Source organism: Gorilla gorilla, chromosome 1 (assembly GCF_029281585.2).
Source record: "Gorilla gorilla gorilla isolate KB3781 chromosome 1, NHGRI_mGorGor1-v2.1_pri, whole genome shotgun sequence".
Classification (NCBI taxonomy): Eukaryota; Metazoa; Chordata; class Mammalia; order Primates; family Hominidae; genus Gorilla; species Gorilla gorilla.
Genome location: NC_073224.2, coordinates 215,192,501 through 215,214,430, shown reverse-complemented (window position 1 = coordinate 215,214,430; position 21,930 = coordinate 215,192,501). Strand labels below are relative to the sequence as shown.

At 45.8% G+C, this 21,930-nt stretch overlaps 1 protein-coding gene across 16 annotated transcripts in view; it reads left to right on the top strand.

Annotated features, from left to right (window-relative positions):
* Window positions 1-18,903: 18,903 nt before the first annotated feature.
* SRRM1 (serine and arginine repetitive matrix 1) overlaps window positions 18,904-21,930 on the top strand; it is a 30,182-nt gene continuing 27,155 nt past the window's right edge. For 6 of the 16 annotated variants that reach the window (XM_031012013.3, XM_031012003.3, XM_031012012.3 and 3 more), the window contains exons 1-2: window positions 18,910-19,075; window positions 21,707-21,796. In XM_031012013.3, coding sequence (XP_030867873.1) covers window positions 19,055-19,075; window positions 21,707-21,796 — 111 coding nt within the window. In that variant the 5' untranslated portion in view covers window positions 18,910-19,054. Of the gene's footprint in view, window positions 19,076-19,285; window positions 19,461-21,706; window positions 21,797-21,930 lie in introns of those variants that run through there. The other 10 variants (XM_031011976.3, XM_031011984.3, XM_031011978.3 and 7 more) reach the window with 5 other exon arrangements.

Genomic DNA, 21,930 nt, shown 5'->3' with positions numbered 1-21,930 from the left:
AGCTAAATCTACTCCTCCCCTAGTCTTTCTTACTCAGTAACAAGCAGCTCCATTATTCCAGATTCTCAAGCCAAAATCCTCAGCAACACCCTTGATTCCTCTCATTCTCTCACACCCACCCATTAGTAGTTGTCTGCTCTGTTTTTAAATTAAATATCTTCTTCCAGTTTGCAACTTGTCTTTGTACCCTCTGTGGTATCTACTGATGAACAAATGTGTTTAACTTAATGTCAGGTTTTCAATTTTTTCTGTTACGGTTGGCACTTTTTAAAAAATATCTTGGCTGAGCGCGATGGCTCACACCTGTAATCCCAGCACTTTGGGGAGGCTGAGGCAGGTGGATCACTTGAGGTCATGAGTTCGAGACTAGTCTGGCCAATATGGCAAAACCCCATCGCTACTAAAAATGCAAAAATGAACTAGGCGTGATGGCATGTGCCTGTAATTCCAGCTTCTCTGGAGCCTGAGGCAGGAGAATTGCTTGAGCGTGGGAGGCAGAGGTTGCAGTGAGCCGAGATCATGCCACTGCACTCCAGCCTGGGTGACAGAGCAAGACTCCATCTCAAAAAAAAAAAAAAAAAAAAAAAAAAAAAAAATATATATATATATATATATATATATATATATATACACCCTATCATTAGGTCTTAAAGACATTTTGAAGCTCTTTTTTGTTTGTTTATTTTGCCCTTTCCATCTCTTCTATCATCCTATTCTAAGTCATGATCACCTCTGCCCTGGGTCAATGTAACGGCCTCTTTACTGCTCTCTCAGCTTCTAGCATTGCCTCTGCACAGTAACCATGCTGATCTAAAAATAAGCCAGATCATTTCATTCCTGTGCTAAAAAGCCTCCAATGGAGTCTCATTTGATTCCAAGCAAAAGCCTAAGCATCTCTAGGAAGTAAGAGAGGGTGGGGTGGGCAAAGCCCTGGGGGATCTCGCCCCTCACAACCCCTCTCGCTTCCTATGGCTCTCTCCCCTGCTCCACTGCAGCCACATGCTGACCTCCCAGAGGAGCCTGGAACATGCCAAACACACTCCCACCTCAGGACTTTTCACCTCCTGTTCTCTTCGCCTGGAATTCTCTTCCTCCACAAATCCACAGTCTTGCTCCTCCTCTAAAAGCAGTCTTTGCTCAGCTCAAAGGTCAACCTTATCAGAGAGAACTTCCCCTGAATTTTACTTAAATGTGATCTGGATATTCTTTTTTTATTTTCCTCACTGAACATATTTTTTAAAAAGATCTCACTATGGCCGGGCGCGATGGCTCACACCTGTAATCCCAGCACTTTGGGATGCCAAGGTGGGCGGACCATGAGGTCGGGAGATTGAGACCATCCTGGCTAACACGGTGAAACCCCACCTCTACTAAAAATACAAAAATTAGCAGGGCATAGTGGCGGACCCCTGTAGTCCCAGTTACTTGGGACGCCGAGGCAGGAGAATCACTTGACCCCAGGAGGTGGACGTTGCAGTAAGCCAAGACTGAGCCACTGCACTCCAGCCTAGGGGACAGAGCGAGACTCTGTCAAAAAAAAAAAAAAAAAAATTCAAATTTTAAAGTTTTTTCCTTCAGCATTTTGAAAATGTCACTTCGGGCTAGGCGCAGTGGCTCACACCTGTAATCCCAGCACTTTGGGAGGCCGAGGCAGGTGGATCACGAGGTCAGGAAATCGAGACTATCCTGGCTAGCACGGTGAAACCCCGTCTCTACTAAAAATACAAAAAATTAGCTGGGTGTGCTGGCGGGCGCCTGTGGTCCCAGCTGCTCAAGAGGCTGAGGCAGGAGAATGGCGTGAACCCAGGAGGCAGAAGTTGCAATGAGCCGAGATCGAGCCACTGCACTCCAGCCTGGGCGACAGAGCAAAACTCCATCTCAAAAACAAAAACAAAAACAAAAATAAATAAATAAAATGTCACTTCGTTGGTGTTTTTTGCATCCCAGCGATTAAGAAGTTCTTTTGGGGCCAGGCCTGGTGGCTCACGCCTGTAATCCCAGCACTTTGGGAAGCTGAGGCGGACAGATGACTTCAGCCCAGGAGTTCAAGACCAGCCTGAGCAACATAGCGAGACTCTTGTCTCTACAAAAATTAGCCAGGCGTGGTGGTGCTCACCTGTAGCCCCAGCTACATGGAAGGATTGCTTGAGCCCCAGAAGTCGAGCCTGCAGTGAACTGAGATCACGTCACTACACTCCAGCCTGGGCAACAGAGTAAGACCATGTCAAAAAAAAAAAATCTTTTGATCTTTTGTTGACAATCTGCTTTTTCTCTCCACAAGTTTATCCTCTACCCACATTGTGTTATATCTGTAAATGGAACTTTTTTTTTCTTTTTTCAAGACAGGGTCTTGCTCTGTCACCCAAGCTGGAGTGCAGTGGCATGATCATAGCTCACCGCAGCCTAAATACTGAACTCAAGGGATCCTCTCACCTCAGCCTCCCAAAGTTCTGGGACTACAAGCCCACATCACTGCACTCATCTAATATTATATATATTTTTTTTTCCTTTTTTTTTTCTTTTTGTAGAGACAGGGTCTCTCTAATGTTGCCCAAGCTGGTCTGAACTCCTGGGCTCAAGCGATTCTCCTGCCTCAGCCTCCCAAAGTGTTAGGATTATAAGTGTGAGCAACTACACACTGTAACAATTTTTTAAATGGCTTTGAACACCCTCTAACTCAAATCAAGAGTTGAAGCCTTACCAATACTGTTGAGCAATTTACCTCTGTGCCCTTTCCCTCTCTTCTTCCATCCTACTCTCCACAGGGAACCACTTTCCTGAACATTCCTCACTTTAAAAATGATTTTATCATAGATCGATGCTTCCCTAAACAATACAATATTTAGTTTTGCTAGTTTTTTCCAGCTTTTTATAAATGAGCTCATAACATGTATAGTCTTTTGCAATTTTTTTCACTCAATGTTATATTTCTCGTTTTATCTCTTTTGTTGCCTGTAGCTATACTTAATTCTCTTTCCTTCTGCATAATATTCCACTTTTTAAACATATTACCGTTTACTGATCCATTATCCTGGTGACAGACATTTATGTTATTTTCAGTTTTGTGCCAGCGGGAAAAATATTACTGTGAATATTCCATACGTTTCTCTTGGTGCACACATGCAAGAGTTTGGAATGGAAATGCTGAGTCATAAAGTTTGTACATCTTCAATTTTATTCAATAATGCCAAATTGTTTTCCAAAGTGTTTCTTCCAATTTACCTTTTTTTTTTTTTTGAGACGGACTCTCGCTCTGTCGCCAACATGAAGTGCAGTGGCACCATCTCGGCTCACTGCAAGCTCCGCCTCCCGAGTTCACGCCATTCTCCTGCCTCAGCCTCCTGAGTAGCTGGGACTACAGGCACCCGCCACTACGCCCGGCTAATTTTCTGTATTTTTACTAGAGACAGCGTTTCACCAGGTTAGCCAGGATGGTCTAGATCTCCTGACCTCGTGATCCGCCTGCCTTCGCCTCCCAAAGTGCTGGGATTACAAGCGTGAGCCACTGCGCCTGGCCTTTTTTGTTGTTGTTGCTTTGTTTTGTTTTGTTTGAGACAGGGTCTCGATCTAGCACCTAGGCTGGAATACAGTGCTGAGATCTTGGCTCACTGAAACCTTCACCTCCCAGTTCAAGTGATCCTCCCACCTCAGCCTCCTGAATAGCTGGGAGTACAAGACATGCGCCACCAAACCCAGCTAATTTTTGTGTTTTTTGTAGAGATGGGATCTCGCTATGTTGCTCGGGCTGGTCTCAAATTCCTGAGCTCAAGCAACCCTCCCCGCTCAGCCTCCCAAAGCACTGGGATTACAGGCATGAGCCACCATGCGCAGCCAAAAAATACTTTGTTGGTTGGGCGCAGTGGCTCACGCCTGTAATCCCAGTACTTTGGGAGGCTGAGGTGGGAGAATCACTTAAGCCCAGGCATGTGAGACCAGACCTGGCAACATAGTGAGACCTCATCTCTACAGAAAATATAAAAAATTAGCCAAGTGTGGTGGCATGTGCCCATGGGCCCAGTTACTCGGGAGGCTGAGGCAGGAGAACTGCTTGACCCCAGGAGGTCGAGGGTGCAGTGAGCCGTGATGGAGCCACTGCACTCCAGCCTGGGCAAAGCAAGACCCTATTTCAAATTAAAAAAAAAAAAAAAAGTCTTGAATGTGATTAACATCAGGTTGAATACAACCAAGGAAATAATCAGTGAATTTAAAAACAGATCAATAAACATCATCCCAATGGAGAGAATAAAAGACTGAAAATCAGGAAAAAAATTAAAAAATGAAAAACCGGCTAGTGTCCAAAAGGCAAAAAAATAAAATAATAAAATCTTTGGGGTTAATTTTCTATCAAACAAAATTTATTTCCATTCTTATTGGACAACAATTATTTGCATTGCTCTCAATTTCCTACAAGTTAAAATCTAGCCTTACAGAGTATCTCAATGTAAATAAATCAACGGTAAATGGTAACTGAAATAAAAATACATTCCTATAAAGAACTGGATAATCTGTGAGCGAGCTTGCTAGGCAATGGCCCTAAGCACTGAAAGGACATGCAATAATTTATTTTTCTCTATTCCCAAATTTTGAATAGTTTTTGTTAACAAGAGTTAGGAGAGAAATGTGACCTCTGAGAACTTTCTCTTTCTTCCTTCCCTTCTTTTCTCTCATAAACACTTCTATAGCATTCTTGTGTATACCTTTTCTTTTCTTTTTTTATTTTAGACTGAGTCTTGCACTGTTGCCCAGGCTGGAGTGCAGTGGCACATTCTCAGCTCACTGCAACCTCTGCCTCCCGGGTTTAAGCGATTCTCCTGCCCCAGCCTCCCAAGTGGCTGGGATTATAGGCATGCGCCACTACACCCAGCTAGTTTTTGTATTTTTAGTAGAGATTGGGTTTCACCACTTTAGCCAGGTTGGTCTCAAACTCCTGACCTCAAGTGATCTGACCGTCTCAGCCTCGCAAAGTGCTGGCATTACAGGCATAAGCCACTGCGCCCAACCACGTGTGTACCTTTTCTTCCCTCTCTCTCTTTCTCTCCCTTTCTCAAACACTTCTACAGTATATGTACCAAGCACTATGATAAACATTTTACAAGTATAAACTCATTTAATCTTGGTAAAAGGGAAATTGTCCTAAACCTGATCTGAGGCAAAATGTTTTTGTAGGATATAATTCCCAGTTTTTCTCTAGGAAAAAAAAATACTATTCTTGAGAAAATGTTTACATTATTTTCTGATGAACTATGATTAAGACTTATTCTGGGTGCCAGGCATGGTGGCTCATGCCTGTAATCCCAGCACTTTGGGAGGCTGAGGTGGGTGGGTCATTTGAGGCCAGGAGTTTGAGACCAGCCTGGGCAACATGGTAAAACCCCATCTCCACTAAAAATACAAAAAAATTAGCCGGGCGTGGTGGTGCATGCATGCATGCAGTCCCAGCTACTCAGCAGGCTGAGGCAGGAGAATCTCTTGAACCCGGGAGGCAGAGATTGTAGTGAGCTAAGATCACATCACTGCACCCCAGCCTGGGCGACAGAGTGAGACTCTGTCTCCAAAAAAAACAAAACAAAACAAAACAAAAAACAAAAAACTTCTATCCAACTGACTTTTTTCTGAGAGGCTACCTGTGAGTATTCTGTTAAGAGCCTAGTAATCTTGAACCAATCCTTTTTTCTTTCTTTATCTCTTCTAGCAGTGATTATGTACTCATTTTCTTTTTCTTTAAGAGAGCAAATTTATTAATTGGCTTACTAAAATCCTTTTCCCTTGTAACATGATTGTAACAAAACTCTGACACATGCCCATAACTAAATTGTCTAAAATCTAATTTTCTTTTCTTTTCTTTTTGTTTTTTGAGACGGAGTCTTGCTCTGTCGCCCAGGCTGGAGGGGTAGTGGCTCGATCTCCGCTCACTGCAAGCTCCGCGTCCCGGGTTCACACCATTCTCCTGCCTCAGCCTCCCAAGTAGCTGGGACTACAGGCGCCCACCACTATGCCTGGCTAATTTTTTTGTATTTTTTTAGTAGAGATGGGGTTTCACCATGTTAGCCAAGATTGTCTCGATCTCCTGACTTCGTGATCCGCCTGCCTCGGCCTCCCAAAGTGCTGGGATTACAGGCGTGAGCCACCGTGCCTGGCCTAAAATCTAATTTTCTTAAGCAATTTTCATCATAACCCAAGAGATCTAAACATGACTCTACTCTCCTTTCCTACCTAGTTTTTGTGGGTTACAGCGGAAAACACTTCTCTTGTCCAGGGAGATGGCCTCATAGGCTGGATTCACAAATGTCAGTCAGGAGAAAAAAAAAAAGCCTTCAGTAACCGACCACAGCAATCACAGAGGACCATCTACCAAGATGGCAGAATATTCTTAGAGTTTCAGGTGAACTGGAATCACGCTGGTGTGAGAGGGGTTTATAATCAAGGAGAAGTAAACTCGAATTTTATGGCAAGCTTGATGTCTGAACCTCCTGACCATCACCACCAAAAATGTACTGCAGCTGGGCGTGGTGGCTCATGCCTGTAATCCCTACACTTTGGGAGGTGTAGATGGGTGGAAGGATTGCTCGAGGCCAGGAGTTTGAGATCAGCCTGATCAACATAGCAAGGCCTTCTCATCTTTACCAAAAAAAAAAAAAATTAGCCAGGCATGTTGGCACATTTGGCACATGCCTGTAGTCCCAGCTACTCGGGAGGCTGAGGCAGGAGAATAGCTTGAGCCCAGGAGTTTGAGGTTACAGTGAGCTATAGTTGTGCCATTGCACTCCAGCCTGGGTGACAGATCAAGAGCCTGTCTCTAAAAGTAGTAATGATAATAATAAGTGAAGAGTCATTTTTCTCTGTTTTAAGTATCTGAATAATCTGAATAAATCTTGGGTCCTTTATGGCCCAGATGTTAGTATCACACATTCAAATAAAGAGTCCAGTAGTCAAAAATAGTGAAAAAAAAATCCAAAAATCCAATCATATTTTTCAAAAACCAGCAAAGGGGACCCAGTTAATAATCCTTTCTACTTCTGTTCAGTTCCCTGATACCTGTAGCTGCTCTGTTGCCTCTTCCTCTCCAAACAATCTCTTCTCTCTTTAACCCTCTTTTTTTTTTTCTTTTTGAGACAGGGTCTCACTCTCTCATCCAGACTGGAGTACAGTGGCACAGTGGCCACTGACTGCAACCTCTCCCTCCCAGGTTCAAGCAATTCTTGTGCCTCAGCCTCCCCAGTAGCTGGGATTACAGGCATGCGCCACCATTCTGGCTAATTTTTGTGTTTTTAGTAGAGATGGGGTCTCGCTATATTGCCCAGGCTGGTCTTGAACTCCTGGCCTCATATGATCCGCCGGCCTCTACCTCCCAAAGTGCTGGGATTACAGGCGTAAACTACCATGACCAGCCAACACTCTTTTCTCTTTATTATATAGATTAGCCTCCAGCCTCTCAGGGCATTATAAAGATTTCTCTCCTTCACCCATTAACCCATCTCTTGAGCTTCCACTAAAACAGCTTTTCTTAAAAAAAAAAAAAAAATCCAGGCTGGAGTTCAGTGGCAAAATCATAGCTCACTGCTCACTGCAGCTTCTAACTCCTGGGCTTAAGTGGTCCTCCAGCCTCCAGAGCAGCTGGGAATATAGGCACATGCCACCACACTCAGCTAATCTTTTATTTTTTGCAGAGCCAGAGTTTCGCCCTGTTGTCCAGGCTGGTCTCAAACTCCTGGATTCAAGTGAGCCACCCACCTTGGCCTCCCAAAGTGCTGGGATTACAGATATGAGCCACTGAGCCCAGCCAAGGCCACAGTATCTTAATCTCTAGGTGAGTGTCTACGATGGTCCATTAGTTGCCTTGTACATATAGAAGCTCCTCACTCTCTTTCCAGCTACTGCCTGAGACTTAGCAGAATGGAAGAATAACAGGCATTCCTGTTGTGGAAGCCAGTGTTATGGAGCTATGAAAGCTTAGCCTTCTTCTCTTCTGTAGTTGGGAGCTTCCTTTCTGTGAATAGTTTCCATAGGGGTGGTGGTGTTCACATCCTTGCTATATGCATATTGGCTGTATGCATATTAGTGAATATGTTGATTCTAGATATGATTGCTGCACATCCTGGTTCTACCACCCCCCCTTATCTGGTTGTACGTTTGACATATAAGCAAATAGCCGCAATTTGTCCACTTGATAAGGGGTGATGACCCTCCCTGCAATGTAAGCAACCCTCATGGGCTGGAACTTGGACTTCAATAATTCATGGACTCATAGACTTCATCTTCATACCTATCCAGCCTAAGGGTCTTTATCTATTGCCCATGGGTAACTGGACTACAATTCTCCAGGGTCAAAAGAGAAGTCTTGTTTCAAATTCATATATGCTGAATGGTCTCTAGCCAGCCCTGCATTTACAAGACAATGTGTTAAGGACCCTGCCTAGCTAGGGAATTTGGGTGTGGGAGGTAAAGAGAAAAAAGAAAGGCCACTTAGAGCAACAAGAGCTGTTGATTATTTTTAAATGAAGTCAAGGATGATTTTTAATCACTGACCACTATGACCCCTGCTGTCCAAGTGTTCCCGGGCCTGAAGGTGAAGAAAATTGGCACAGGCCTCACTGGCTTTCCCTTACTCTCACCTTGTGGATTTGGGAACCAGCTGGGAGGCAGTCACTGGCCAGATGAAGAAAGGCTTGTTTGCTCATTCACCAGAAAGATAAGATCTGTCTATATTCCCTCCTCCAGCCATTTGCTTTAACACCTACATGAATGTCAAGCAACTGGTAATGTGGTCTCAACCCTAAGCAGATGGACCAAACCCTGAAAGTAAGTTCTGTTGTATGTTGCCTGTGTGATTTTACACAACTCACTTTTTCTCACGCCTTACTGTACTCATCTGTAAAACAGGAATAATACCGATGTATTAGTTTGCTAGGGCTGCCATAACAAAGTACCACACACTGGGTGGCTTAAGCAACAGAAGTGTATTTTATCACTGTTCTGGAGGCTGGAAGTCCAAGATCAAGTGTCAGCAGGGTTGTTTTCTTCTGAAGCCTCTCTCCTTGGCTTATAGGTGGCCGTCTGCTCCTTATGTCTTCATTTGGTCTTCCCTCTGTGTGTGCGTCTGTATCTTAATTTCCTCTTCTTCTTTATTTATGTATTTATTTATTTTTGAGACAGGTCTTGCTCTGTCACCCAGGCTGGAGTGCAGTGGCACGATCTTGGCTCACTGCAACCTCCGCCTCCTAGGTTCAACAATTCTCCTGCCGCAGCCTCCCAAGTAGCTGGGACGACAGGCACCTGTCACTACGCCCAGCTGATTTTTGTGTTTTTAGTAGAGATGGGGTTTCACCATGTTGGCCAGGCTGGTCTCAAACCCCTGACCTCAAGTGATCCGCTCACCTCGGCCTCCCAAAGTGCTGGGATTACAGGCATGAGTCACTGTGCCCAGCCAATTTCCCCTTCTTATAAGGACTCCAATTATATTGGATAAGGACCCACCTAATGGTCTCATTCTAACTTAATTACCTTTTTAAGGACGCTATCTCCAAATACAGTCACATTCCGAGGTACTGGAGGTTAGGACCTCAATATGAATTTGGAGATGGTGAAGGGACAGGGCAGGGGTTGAGAGGGGGAGACAATTCGGCCAGGGGTTGGGAGGGGGAGACAATTCAGCCTGTAACAATCTGCTAGATATTATTGTGAAGACTGAATTAGCTAAAGTGTTTAAAGCATTAACACAAAGCCTGACATAATATGACCCCCTCAAAATGGTAATTATTATTATGAAATCCCATATAAAAGAAAAGTACTGCCATCTAAATACAGAGAGAACATAGACAGGTACAGGGAATTCCAACCATGGTTCTTCATTTCCCATCTGATGGGTGCTGCTCTTATTCTTCCAGCTTTTGTTTTAAAAATATGCAAACATGGGCTGGGCGCGGTTGCTCACACCTGTAATCCCAGCACTTTGGGAGGCCAAGATGGGCAGATCACGAGGTCGAGAGATGAGACCATCCTGGCCAACATGGTGAAACCCCGTCTCTACTAAAAATAACAAAAATTAGCCAGCCGTGGTGGCGTGTGCCTGTAGTCCCAGCTACTCGGGAGGCTGAGGCAGGAGAATTGCTTGAACCTGGGAGGCAGAGGTTGCAGTGAGCCAAGATCGTGCCACTGCACTCCAGCCTGGCGACAGAGCAAGACTCCATCTAAAAAAAAAAAAAAATATATATATATATATATATATATATGCAAACATGGCCGGGCACAGTGGCTCACGTCTGTAATCTCGGCACTTTGGGAGGCTGAGGCGGGCGGATCACTTAAGGTCAAAAGTTCGAGATCAGCCTAGCAAACATGGTAAAACTCCGTCTCTACTAAAAATACAAAAATTAGCCAAGTGTGTTGGCACATGCCTGTAATCCCAACTACTTAGGAGGCTGAAGTCAGAGAATTGCTTGAACCCGGGAGCCGGAGGTTGCAGTGAGCCGAGATCATGCCACTGCACTCCAGCCTGGGCAACAGAGTGAGACTCCATCTAAAAAAAAAAAGAAAAGAAAAAAAAAATGCAGCCAGGCACGCTAGCTTACGTCTGTAATCCCAGCACTTTGGGAGGCCAAGACGGGAATATCACTTGAGGTCAGGAGTTCAAGACCAGCCTGGCCAACATGGTAAAACCCCATCTCTAATAAAAATACAAAAATTAGCCTGGCATAATGCCGCATGCCTGTAATCCCAGCTTTGCTCGGGAGGCTGTGGCAGGAGAATTGCTTGAACCCGGGAGGCGGAGGTTGCAGTGAGCTGATATCGCGCCACTGCACTCCAGCCTGTGTGACAGAGCAAGACTCTGTCTCCAAAAAAAAAAAAAAAAGCTAACATAATACTTGAATATAACATCTGTGGAGGTCTTTCCATGGGATGACAAGCAAAGATGTTACGTTTTTCTCTGATGCCTGTTGCTGTTATTCTTCTGGTAATATTATGAACTCTCCAAGGACTAACTTACACTTCCTTTGTGCCCCTTACTCTCTAAGAACACCATGCTAAGCATATAGGAAGGGCTCAGTAAAAAACAACCAATCAAACTACATGCTCTTGTGATAGTTTAGTCTTGGAACAAGTCCTGCCCGATAAGAGGCACATTATACTGAGAGAGTAGAACGCCATCTAGTGACTCTTGTTATCAGACTAGCAAACTGTGAGATTCAGGAAATCTCAGATTGCTACTTCCATGTCTCATCTATTTGATATCTGTATATGCAAACCCAACTAGAAATCTTATAGTTTAGCAGCTTTATATATTAATGATAAATTCAACTAAGCTTTTATTTCTCTTGCCAAGAGACTTCTGGCCTTCATATAGTTAACCTCAGTGAATCTGATTATTTATAGAATGGAGAAGCAACAAATAAAAGTGTCGTGCAATTATTGACCATGGAATAAATATACAGAAGACCAAGAGAAATTCAGAAATCATACAGCATCGATATTGCACTCCAGCCTGGGCAACAAGAATGAAACATCATCTCAAAAAAACAAAAGTTTACTCTTTTATCTCAAAAGTTTATTGTACGATGTAAATCTTCAGCTTTGGCAAAATACTATTTTAAACACTCAACCATTCTGTATTTTGGCCAAGATGCATTTTTGTTGCACGTCTACTTAGAACATATTATTTGCCAAATTCTGGTTTGGGTACTGAGAAAAAAGAGACGAGAGAGACAAAGTTCTTGTCTCCAAACAGATCCTCTTACATAGGGAACAGAGTAGAGATGTGTGTGTGTGTGTGTGTGTGTGTGTGTGTGTGTGTGTGTGTGTATATGATTAGAATATAGTGGAAAATATGCTATGAGACCATAGGTGAAAAATTGAATCCTGTTTTGGAAGGTCTAGACCCAGGGTTTTTGGGAGGCTCAGCAACTCCCTAAAAGATAATCAGATGATAAATACTCAGCCCTACTAAGCTGAAATGCTTCCTGGAAGAGGTCATATCTAAACTAAATCCTAAAGGAAGAATCAGAGCTGGCCAGTTAAAGGGTTAAAGGGTAGAAAGGCAAAGTGGGGAGGGCAAAGGAAGGGCTGGGAAGGAACAGTGGTTTCAGACCAAGGGAACAGAAAATGTGCAAAGATCTGAGGGGAGAAAGACAGAAAGAATACATCCATTCTAGATCTGGAAGTATACAAGCTGCTACACTGAAATAGTTTCAACTTACACACTTACTGTGGTAGCCAGCCTCCAAGATGACCCCCGATGACCCTCCCCCTGCTACAGGACATAATATTGATGTCCTTCTGCAGTCCCTTCCAACACTTAATGGGGGTAACCTGTGTAACCAATAGGATATTATGAAAACTATTGTGCATGACTTCTGAGGTTATGGTACAAAAGACATTGTGGCTTCTGTCTTGCTCTCTTTTGGATCATTTGCTGCCATGTCATGGAAACCAAAGATGCCCTATCATTGTGGGATGGAACTGAGGCCTCTAGCCAATAGCTATATAAGTGAGTCTTCTTGGAAATATATTTTCCAGCCCCAGTTGACTGTAACCTTGACTATATACTCTTGAGAAACCCTGAGCCAGTATCACCCAACTTAGCCTCCCCAGATTCCTGATGCATAGCATCAATGAGAGATAACAAATGTTTATTGTTCTAAGTTGCTAAATGTGGGGAGTAATTGGTTATGCGGCAATAGATAATATACTCACTAATGTGCTCAAAAATATCTCCTGGAGCAAATGCATCTGTTTCTATTCTTTAGTCATTTTCATCTGAGCTATTGGTTAGATTCCACAGCTTGCTTGGTAAATTTACGCTTATACATTTTTTATACATTTTTGAAGTACTTTAGGAAGACTGTTAATCCTGTTGTATCCAGGAAACACAAAAGCAGAGCTGGAAGGAAGAGGCAAACGATGGAAACAAAAGTGAAGATGGTAACAAAAATAAGAAAATTATAAAACCTGCCCCGGCCTATGGAATAAATGTTCGGTAGGAGGGATTCTGGAGAACATAGGGAACAAGCAACAGGTGAAACTCCTAAACCATCAACATCAATCACCAATCAATGAGGAAAAGCTGTTGATGAAATGGAAAAATCTGAGTCTGTGCCTCGAGGATCGGCACCAAGGTTGGATGCCTGTTAGCTTTCTGAGGCTCAGAGTTTGAGGATTCAAAGAGCAGACCCAGCAAAAGAGCCATGGTAGGTTCACTAGGAGTGGCTTCTCGGCATTAAGACCTATTTTGGTTGTTTGTTTTTTTGTTTTTGTTTTTTGAGACAGGGTCTCAATCTGTCACCCAGACTGGAGTACAGTGTCGCAATCTTGGCTCACCGTAACCTCCCACTTCCAGGCTCAAGAGATTCTCCCGCCTCCGCCTCCCAAGTAGCTGGGATTACAGGCGTGTGCCACCACTGCCCAACTAATTTTTGTATTTTTTAGTACAGACGGGGTTTCACCATGTTGGCCAGGCTGGTCTTGAACTCCTGACCTCAAATGATCCACCCGCCCCAGCCTCCGAAAGTGCTGGGATTACAGGCGTGAGCCACCGTGCCCAGCCAACACCTATTTTGATCTGCCCAGCATCAAAGTGAGCAACAGGTGGTGTCTGCAAAAACTTTCACTGCCAAGTAGTTATCCACTGCATCTGCAGGGATCATCAGGTAGGCAGCTCATCGGCCTCAGCAGATTTTCCGGTATAGACTCTTACTGATAGAATCAGTGGTTGCAACATTTTAACCAACAGACACTCATTGATAGAAATACCTTTGGAAATTGAGTCTTAGACTCTTTTTTAAAAATAGAGGTGGGGCAGTGGGGTTGGGGGTATCTCACTATGTTGTCCAGGCTGGTCTCAAACCCTTGGCCCGGAGCAATCCTCCTGCCTTGGCCTCCCAAAGTCCTGGGATTACAGGCATGAACCATGATGCCCAGCCTTAGACTCTCATTCATATACTCATTTCGACAAATGTTTATTGAGCTCCAAGGATGGGCAAATCCACACCCACATAGAGCTTTTTTATTTAAAAAAAAAAAAAAGAAGATAGTAAACATATAAACAAAATAGATAATAATCCCAGGAAATGTTAAGTGTTATTAAAAAAAATAAGGGGCTGGGCACGGTGGCTCATGCCTGTAATCCCAGCACTTTTTGAGAGCCTGAGGCGGGTAGATCACGAGGTCAGGAGATCAAGACCATCCTGGCTAACACGGTGATACCCTGTCTCTACTAAAAATACAAAAAATTAGCCAGGCGTGGTGGTGCATGCCTGTAGTCCCAGCTACTCGGGAGGCTGAGGTAGGAGAATCGCTTGAACCAGGGAGGCGGAGGTTGCAGTGAGCCGAGATCGCGCCACTGCACTCCAGCCTGGGAGACGGCAAGACTCTGTCTCAAAAAAAAAAAATAAATAAATAATAAAAAATAGGACTGGGCATAGTGGTGCGTGCTTGTAATCCCAGCATTTTGGGAGGATGAGGCAGGTAGATTGCTTGAGCTCAGGATTTTGAGACCAGCCTGGGCAACACGGTGAAGCTTCATCTCGAAAAGAAAAGAAAAAAATACAAAAATTAACTAGGCATGGTGGTGTGAGCCTGTAGTCCCAGCTATTCAGAAGGTTAAGGTGGCAGCATCACTTGAGCCCAGAAAGTGGAGGCTGCAGTGAGCCGAGATCACATCAATGAGCCAAGATCACACCAATGCACTCCAGCCTGGGTGACGCAGTGAGATCCTGTCTCAAAAAAAAAAAAAAGAAAGAAAGAAAGAAAAGAAAAATAGGCCAGGCATGGTGGCTCACGACTGTAACCCCAGCACTTTGGGAGGCTGAGGTGGAAGGATCACTTGAGCCCAGGAGTTTATGACCAGCCTGGGCAATACAATAAAGCCCCCGTCTCTAAAAAATAATTTAAAAATTAGCTGGGTGTGGTGGCACACACCTGTAGTCCCAGCTACTCGGGGTGCTGAAGCAGGAAGATTGCTTGAGCTGGGGAAATTAAGGAGGCTGCAATGAGCTGTGATTGCATCACTGCACTCCAGCTTGGGTTACAGAGTCACCCTCTCTCCAAAAGAAAAGAAAGAAAGAAAAAGGTAAGACAGAGTGAGGGGATTGAGGGTGTCCTTTTTGCAAGGTTGTTTAGAAAAGGCTTGATGAATAGGTGCCATTTGAATCATCTCTTAGTCATTTTAGGCTTACCAATAAATAGACAAATAAATTGCCATTCGAAACCTAAATCTGTTCATAATCAGACAGGCATCTGTAGTTTATCGTGGCTGCAACTTAGAAGTAATGGATGAGGAGAGGGAGGCATAAGCTATTAAGAGAGGTGAAAAGGCAAGAGTTGGTTGTAGAGTGTGAGGAAGAGAGAAGAATCATGATAGAAAGAAAGGCGGGCTCATTCATTGAGAATGGGAAACCAGAAGGTTGAAGGCAAGTGGATGAAGATGAATTCAGTTTAGGGTATGCTGAGTGTGAGGTGCCTATGGGACATCCAAGTGAATAGGTGAGCAGGAAGTTGAAAATATAGGTCTGGAGCAGGCCTGTGCCTGAGATACACAGGTTTGAAATATGAAAGGTAACCAAAACCGAGAGGTCAGAGAGGGCAACTTTGTTGAGGGAAAAAATAGTCAATGACAGAACTACCAGAAAAAACAACATTTATAGGATTGACAGCAAACAGACAGAGACAGTAAAGGAAGCCTAAAACAGAATGACTAATCAGAACCATAGAGAATAGTCAGGGTGTTGTGATTTCATAGTTCCCATCTGGTCAAGTGGCTTGTTCTGTGGAGGCCTGTCACTTCCCTGTCTTTGGCTGTCTGACAAAGCCTTCATTCACTGAACAAATGTTTATTGAACCCATGCCATGTGTCACTTTTCTAGTGACACATGAATGAACAAAACAGACAGTAAGCCCTGACTTTAGGGCACTTACATTCTAGTGTGGGGAACAGACAATAAACAAACATTAAAAACAGGTTAAACGGCCGGGCGCAGTGGCTCACACCTGTAATCCCAGCACTTTGGGAGGCCAAGGCAGGTATCCCTTGAGCTCATGAGTTCGAGACCAGCCTGGGCAACATGGCAAAACCCCATCTCTACAAAAAATACAAAAATTCGCTGGGAATGGTAGTGCGGGCCTGTAGTCCCAGCTACTCCAGAGGTTGAGGTGGGAGGATGGCTTAAACCCAGGAGGCGGAGGCTGCAGTGAGCCAAGATCACGTGACTGCACTCCAGCCTGGGTGACAGAGCCAGGCCTTGTCTCAAAAAAAAAACCAAAAAACAAAAAAAAAAAACCAGGTTAAATGCATATTAGAAGGTGATAAAAGCTATGAAAAAAAAAGAGTAACGGGCATCAGGATGTAGAGAGGATATCCGAGCAACTTCCAACAAGGCAGTCAGGTTAGGCTTCAGTGAGTGACCATCGAGTAAAAACTTTAAAGTAAAAACTTTGCCCAGGCCGGGCACGGTGGCTCACGCCTATAATCCCAGCACTTTAGGAGGCCAAGGCAGGTGGATCACGAGGTCAGGAGTTCCAGACCAGCCTGGCTAACATGGTGAAACCCCATCTCCACTAAAGATAAAAAAAGTAGCCGGACTTGGTGGTGGGCGTCTGTAATCCCAGCTCCCAACTCGGGAGGCTGAGGCAGGAGAATTCCTTGAAACTGAGAGGTGGAGGTTGCAGCGAGCCGAGATCCTGCCACTGCACTCCAGCCTGGGCAGACAGAGCAAGACCCCATCTGCGGGGGGGCAGTGGGGACTTTAAGTTTGCCCAGTAGATATCCAGGAGTAGGTCAGCATGATGGCTCACGCCTGTAATCCCAGCAGTTTGGGAGGCCGAGGCGGGAGGATCAGTGAAGGTTGGGAGTTCGAGACCAGACTGGCCAACATGGCAAAACCCCATCTCTACTAAAAATACAATAATTAGCCGGGCGTGGTGGTGCGCACCTGTAGTCCCAGCTGCCAGGGAGGCTGAAGCAGGAGAATCGCTTGAACCCGGGAGGCAGAGGTTGTAGTGAGCCGAGATCGCGCCACTGCACTTCAGCCTGGGCGACAGAGCGAGACTCGGTCTCAAAAAAAAAAAAAAGATATCTGGAAGTAGAGCATTCTAGATTACATCAAAGACGAAATAGCGGGCATCAGGTAGGATTTTGGCTTTTGTTCTAACAAAAATGAGAGGCTGCTGGAAGGTTTTGAGAAAAGTGTCTGATTAAGGTTTTCTAACAGAATTACCCTGCCGGCTACACTTAGAGTAGATGCTGAGTGGCCAGGGTAGAAGCAGGAAGACCAGTTAGGGGGTCAGCGCAGTTCAGGGAAGAGACGATGGTGCCCTGAACCACGATGACAGCAGGGAGGGTTTCTTGATGGTTTGAAAAGCCGAGGTAAAGGAAAGGAGTCAAGAGTAACACACGCTTGCATCCTACACCAAAGGAAAGCCACTGCGGTCAGCGGGAGCCAGGGAAGACCCTGGGAAGGGCAGGTGGTTTGTGGTTTTGGTGGATGGAGGGCGAAGGAATCAGGATTTCAACTTGGGGCAAGTGGGACGGTCAGGAGAGAAGTCTGAGCTGGAGATGCAGCGATGTCGCCAGCACACAGCTAGTGTCTCCAACCACGACAGCAAACACATACATACTTTCAGGTGGGCTAAGTGCCATGGAAAAAAAGAGAAAAGGGAGGCGAGAGTGTGTGTGGGGACGGGAACGATGCAAAAGATGGCCGGAGGAGGCCTTTCTGAGAAAGGGACGCCGGCTTTCCCTCCGAGAAAGGGAAGCGAGAAGGGCGAGAAGCGCTTGCGAAAAAGCTGGCAGAGTGGGGCCGGGCGCGGTGGCTCAGGCCTTAAGTCCCTGCACTTTGGGAGGCCAGGAGTTCGAGACCAGCAACAGAGCGAGACCCCCATCTCTGCTTTATTAGATAAAAATAACTTTTTTTTTTTTTGAGACAGTCTCGCTCTGTCACCCAGGCTGGAGTGCAGTGGCGTGATCTCGGCTCACTGCAAGCTCCACCTCCCGGGTTAATGCCATTCTCCTGCCTCAGCCTCTCGAGTAGCTGGGACTACAGACGCCCGCCACCACGCCCAGCTAATTTTTTGTATTTTTAGTAGAGACGGGGTTTCACCGTGTTAGCCAGGATGGTCTCGATCTCCTGACCTCGTGATCCGCCCGCCTCGGCCTCCCAGAGTGCTGGGATTAAAGGCGTGAGCCACCGCGCCCGGCCAATAATTTTCAAAACAATAAGAAAATCTAGCAGTGCGCATCCAACCCAAGGCCCTCGCAGCCAGAGCAGAGGCACCAGGGCGGCCAGGCGAGGCCCTGCGAGGAAGCTGGTGCTTCTCGGAGTCCGAGACCCGGGCTGGGGACAGCCCGAGGCAGAGCCCGAGGACCACGGCTCTCTGGCGGGCGTCCTGCCCAGCGGCGTGATTACGAGGCCGCCGAAACCGAAACTCATCTACTGGACACTTCCAGCTTCCTCCAAAGGCTGAGCAAGCTGGGCTACAAAGCAGATTTCATGTCTGCTGCCAAGCTCGACCGCTTTACAGCCAGTCCTCTCTCGTCCGGTAAACGCGTAAAACCTACACAATCACAACTTTCACAACGAGAGGGAAGCCGCAGGCCTCTCGTCGGCGCACGGGCCGCCTCGCCCGCGTCACTCTGAGGTAACAGCCTTTCTCTTCAATCGCTTCATGGAACTCCAGGACGCCAAGCCTCTTCCACTACGGGTCGAAGGATGGGTCACGTCACATTGCGCGAACAAGGATGGTCACGCGCCACAAAAGGACTTGCAGGGCGGGGCGACTCGACGGCCCTCCCTTTTGCTCCCATTGGCTGCGGTCGTCAGGTTCGCCTCCTCCACTACCTACCGGGGAGTTTAGGGCCTGACAGAAGCCCGCCCCCGCTGGCGCTCGTGCGCACGCGTGGCGGGCTCTCGGTGCACTGAGCAGGCGCGGCCTCGTGTCGGCCGGAGGGGGCGGGCGCAACGACGCGCGCTGCGCCCGGCGCTCGGCTTTCCCTCCGCCGGTCCCGCCCTCCGTCGCGGCGGCGCGGTGTACCCTGGGATAGGGAGCGATCTCCGAGCGAGGCGGCAAGATGGACGCGGGATTTTTCCGCGTAAGTAGAAGCCCCGGGCGCCGGGGTGAGGCCAGGGACTTCTCGGTAAGGCCTGGTAGGAGACCTTAGCTTGGCACAGGGTGGCCAGCGAGGGGGAGCTTCGGAGATCCTAAGGATTCCTCCTAGAGCCGGCGCACCCCCCCCCCCCCGCGCGCTGCGGCGGAGACCGGTGCGCCCCTGCGCAGTCTCCTCCTCCGGAATGGTCCCCCCTACGCGGCGGCGACGGTGGCCGGAAAATGGCGGCGGGAGTGGGCCGGGATGGTACCTCGCTGCCCGCCTGCCTGGCGGGGCCTGCAGGCCGAGCGCCATGCGTGCCGCCGGGTCCTGGGGCCTAGCGGAGCCGGAGGAGGAAGTCCCGAGTGGGAGGCCAAAGGAAAGCCCTAAGGTCACTGGTGGCGGCAGGGCAGGGAGAATATGGTTTGGGGGTACATCTTGGGAGAGCACCTTAGGGGAGGGAGGACAGGAAGCAGCATTCAGCGGCTTTTTTTGAAAAAGCGCCCTCCCCGCCCCCCAACGTCCTCCCTCCAGGTCCTAAGCCTTCGTGGAGGCGCCAGGTCAGGGTTCGCGGGAGCTCCCGCCCAATTTGATATCCCTTCAGGGAGGGGGACGTAGATAACTTGTTGGGACAGTGTGAGTTTAAGGTTCTGTGAGGGTAGAGGGTGCAACGAAAACTATGCGCGGGTATGGAGGCAGGTTGTGGAGTGATTCAATTCCTTCCCGCCCTCCACATCCCTCACCACCCGCCACCATCGTGTTTTACTCTTGGAGTCCGCTGGTGAAAGGTGACTCTTACCTAGGCTCTGCCAGCGTCGTCTGCCCATCGCCTGCAGGCAGGGAAGTTACTCCGTCGTAGTTGGTTCTCGGGGCCCACACTTTATCAGGCTCGTGCTGGAGCCTGTGTGTCCCATAGTCCCCTCCTGTAGGAAATTAGCACTAGATCAAGATCTAGAAGGGACACAGGACTAGAGTTGAGCACCTTTGGTCTCTCAGGGCTTGCAAACTGTTAATGCAGAATGAAACCGTATAGAAACTAGTTGATCTAAGCCAATATATCCGTTTTCTGAAATACACGTTAGCTCTTCTCTTTAGAGTATGTAATTTGCAGTTTGTGTGTTTTTAAAGGAAAAATTGGAAGGGGGAGGGCCAGAACTTTAGTAAAAATATCTTTGGACACTCCGAATTGGACATTGAAATCCTTCTTTAGTTGGCTTTAAATATGCCAACGAGTTTTTCGTCATGTTAGAATGTTATCCCCCAAGCATTTGACCTAAGAACAACCAGCTGTTCTTAGGCAAACAGTAAGATACTTATTTTGGAATGATAGTTTCAGATTAGCGTATCGAATTTGCAAACTGCTTATGAACTGTCCATTTTGTAATTTCCATCAAAGTATTTTGTAGTAAATATTCAATATTTTCTGCAGTGCAAGTAGTATTTTGAAACAAGTGAAAGCCTTTTCTGACTTTTGTCAAAATATTTTCTGTGGAAAGGAGTCCAAATAAATAAAAGAGTAAGGTGATTGATGAGCAAATTTTAACATGAAGTTTACTTGTGGTATTGGTAAAGGTCTGGGAGAGGGGCGAGTTTTTAATACACAGCCTACAATTCCTTAAATACAAGAGTTAACTGGATTTAAGATCCAAGTTAAAATATTTTAGGGTCATTATCTAGTACCCTGCCAACCAGATGAACTCTTTCAGGTAGTATAGAAGTTATATCTTCCATTCAATGAACTTTTCCACATGCCAGATACTTTACATATGTTATTTCTGGTATGTACACAGCAACCCTGCAGAGTAGGTTTCTATACCTCTATTTTAGCAGGGAAGGAACTATCCTCAGAGAGGCTGGGTAACTTGGTTTGCGATCTTACGGCTAAGTAGTGGCACAGTTTTTACCTTCTCAAACAAAATTTTTTTTGATCGCTTTCCAGGGGACTGTGGCCAACTCAGTGAACCAATCAGTACATTTCAGATGGCACAGCCAGTTATTTCCCTGTTTAATTGGGCCAGTAGGAATGACAAAATGAAAAGAATAATTAGTGATCACTCGATGATCTAAGGTAGTATTTGTAAGCTTTCATCTTTCCAGGTTCTTTGCTGAAATTGAGTTTATTTAGGTAACCCTGTCTTCACTCATTCCAAGTTCCTAAAAGTTGTAGAAGACTAACAGCACAGTCCTGGGATGTTCTTTTTTCCTTTCACCCTGTTTCTATGCATTGCCACAGTAGTTTTGCAAGCGTGCAACTGGCTTTCAAAAAAGAATGAAATTTCAAATACTTCAATGTGTTCTCATTTAAACAGAAAAGCCCTACATATCTATTAGCGTAGGAAAAGGTGTGAAAGGATACAAATCAAATCTAACATTGGATATGAGGAGGTGTTGGCTTTATGCTGTATACTGTTGTTTTAGGTTTGACTTATGATGAACATATACTTGATAATTTAAAAATCCAGTCAAGTTTTCCAAGTATCAGCTACATTGGGGAAAGAGTATGCATTTCTCATCTATGAAAACTAGTTTGGTATTGTGTTTACTTGGTTACCCTATTTTGGCTATAAAGGTCGTAGGTGATAAAAAGTAAGGATTTAACTTTGAACCCTTAGTTAAGATGTGGTTCTCTTCCTGCAGGGAACAAGTGCAGAACAGGATAATCGGTTCAGCAACAAACAGAAGAAACTACTGAAGCAGCTGAAATTTGCAGAATGCCTAGAAAAAAAGGTATTCTTCTGGATGAGACTGTTGTGCATCTTTATAGCACACTTACTTGACTCAAGTTCTGGGGTTGTTTTGGAGATGCATTGTAACTTGAATGCTAAGAAAAACATAATTGAACATTAACCACCTTTTAGCCA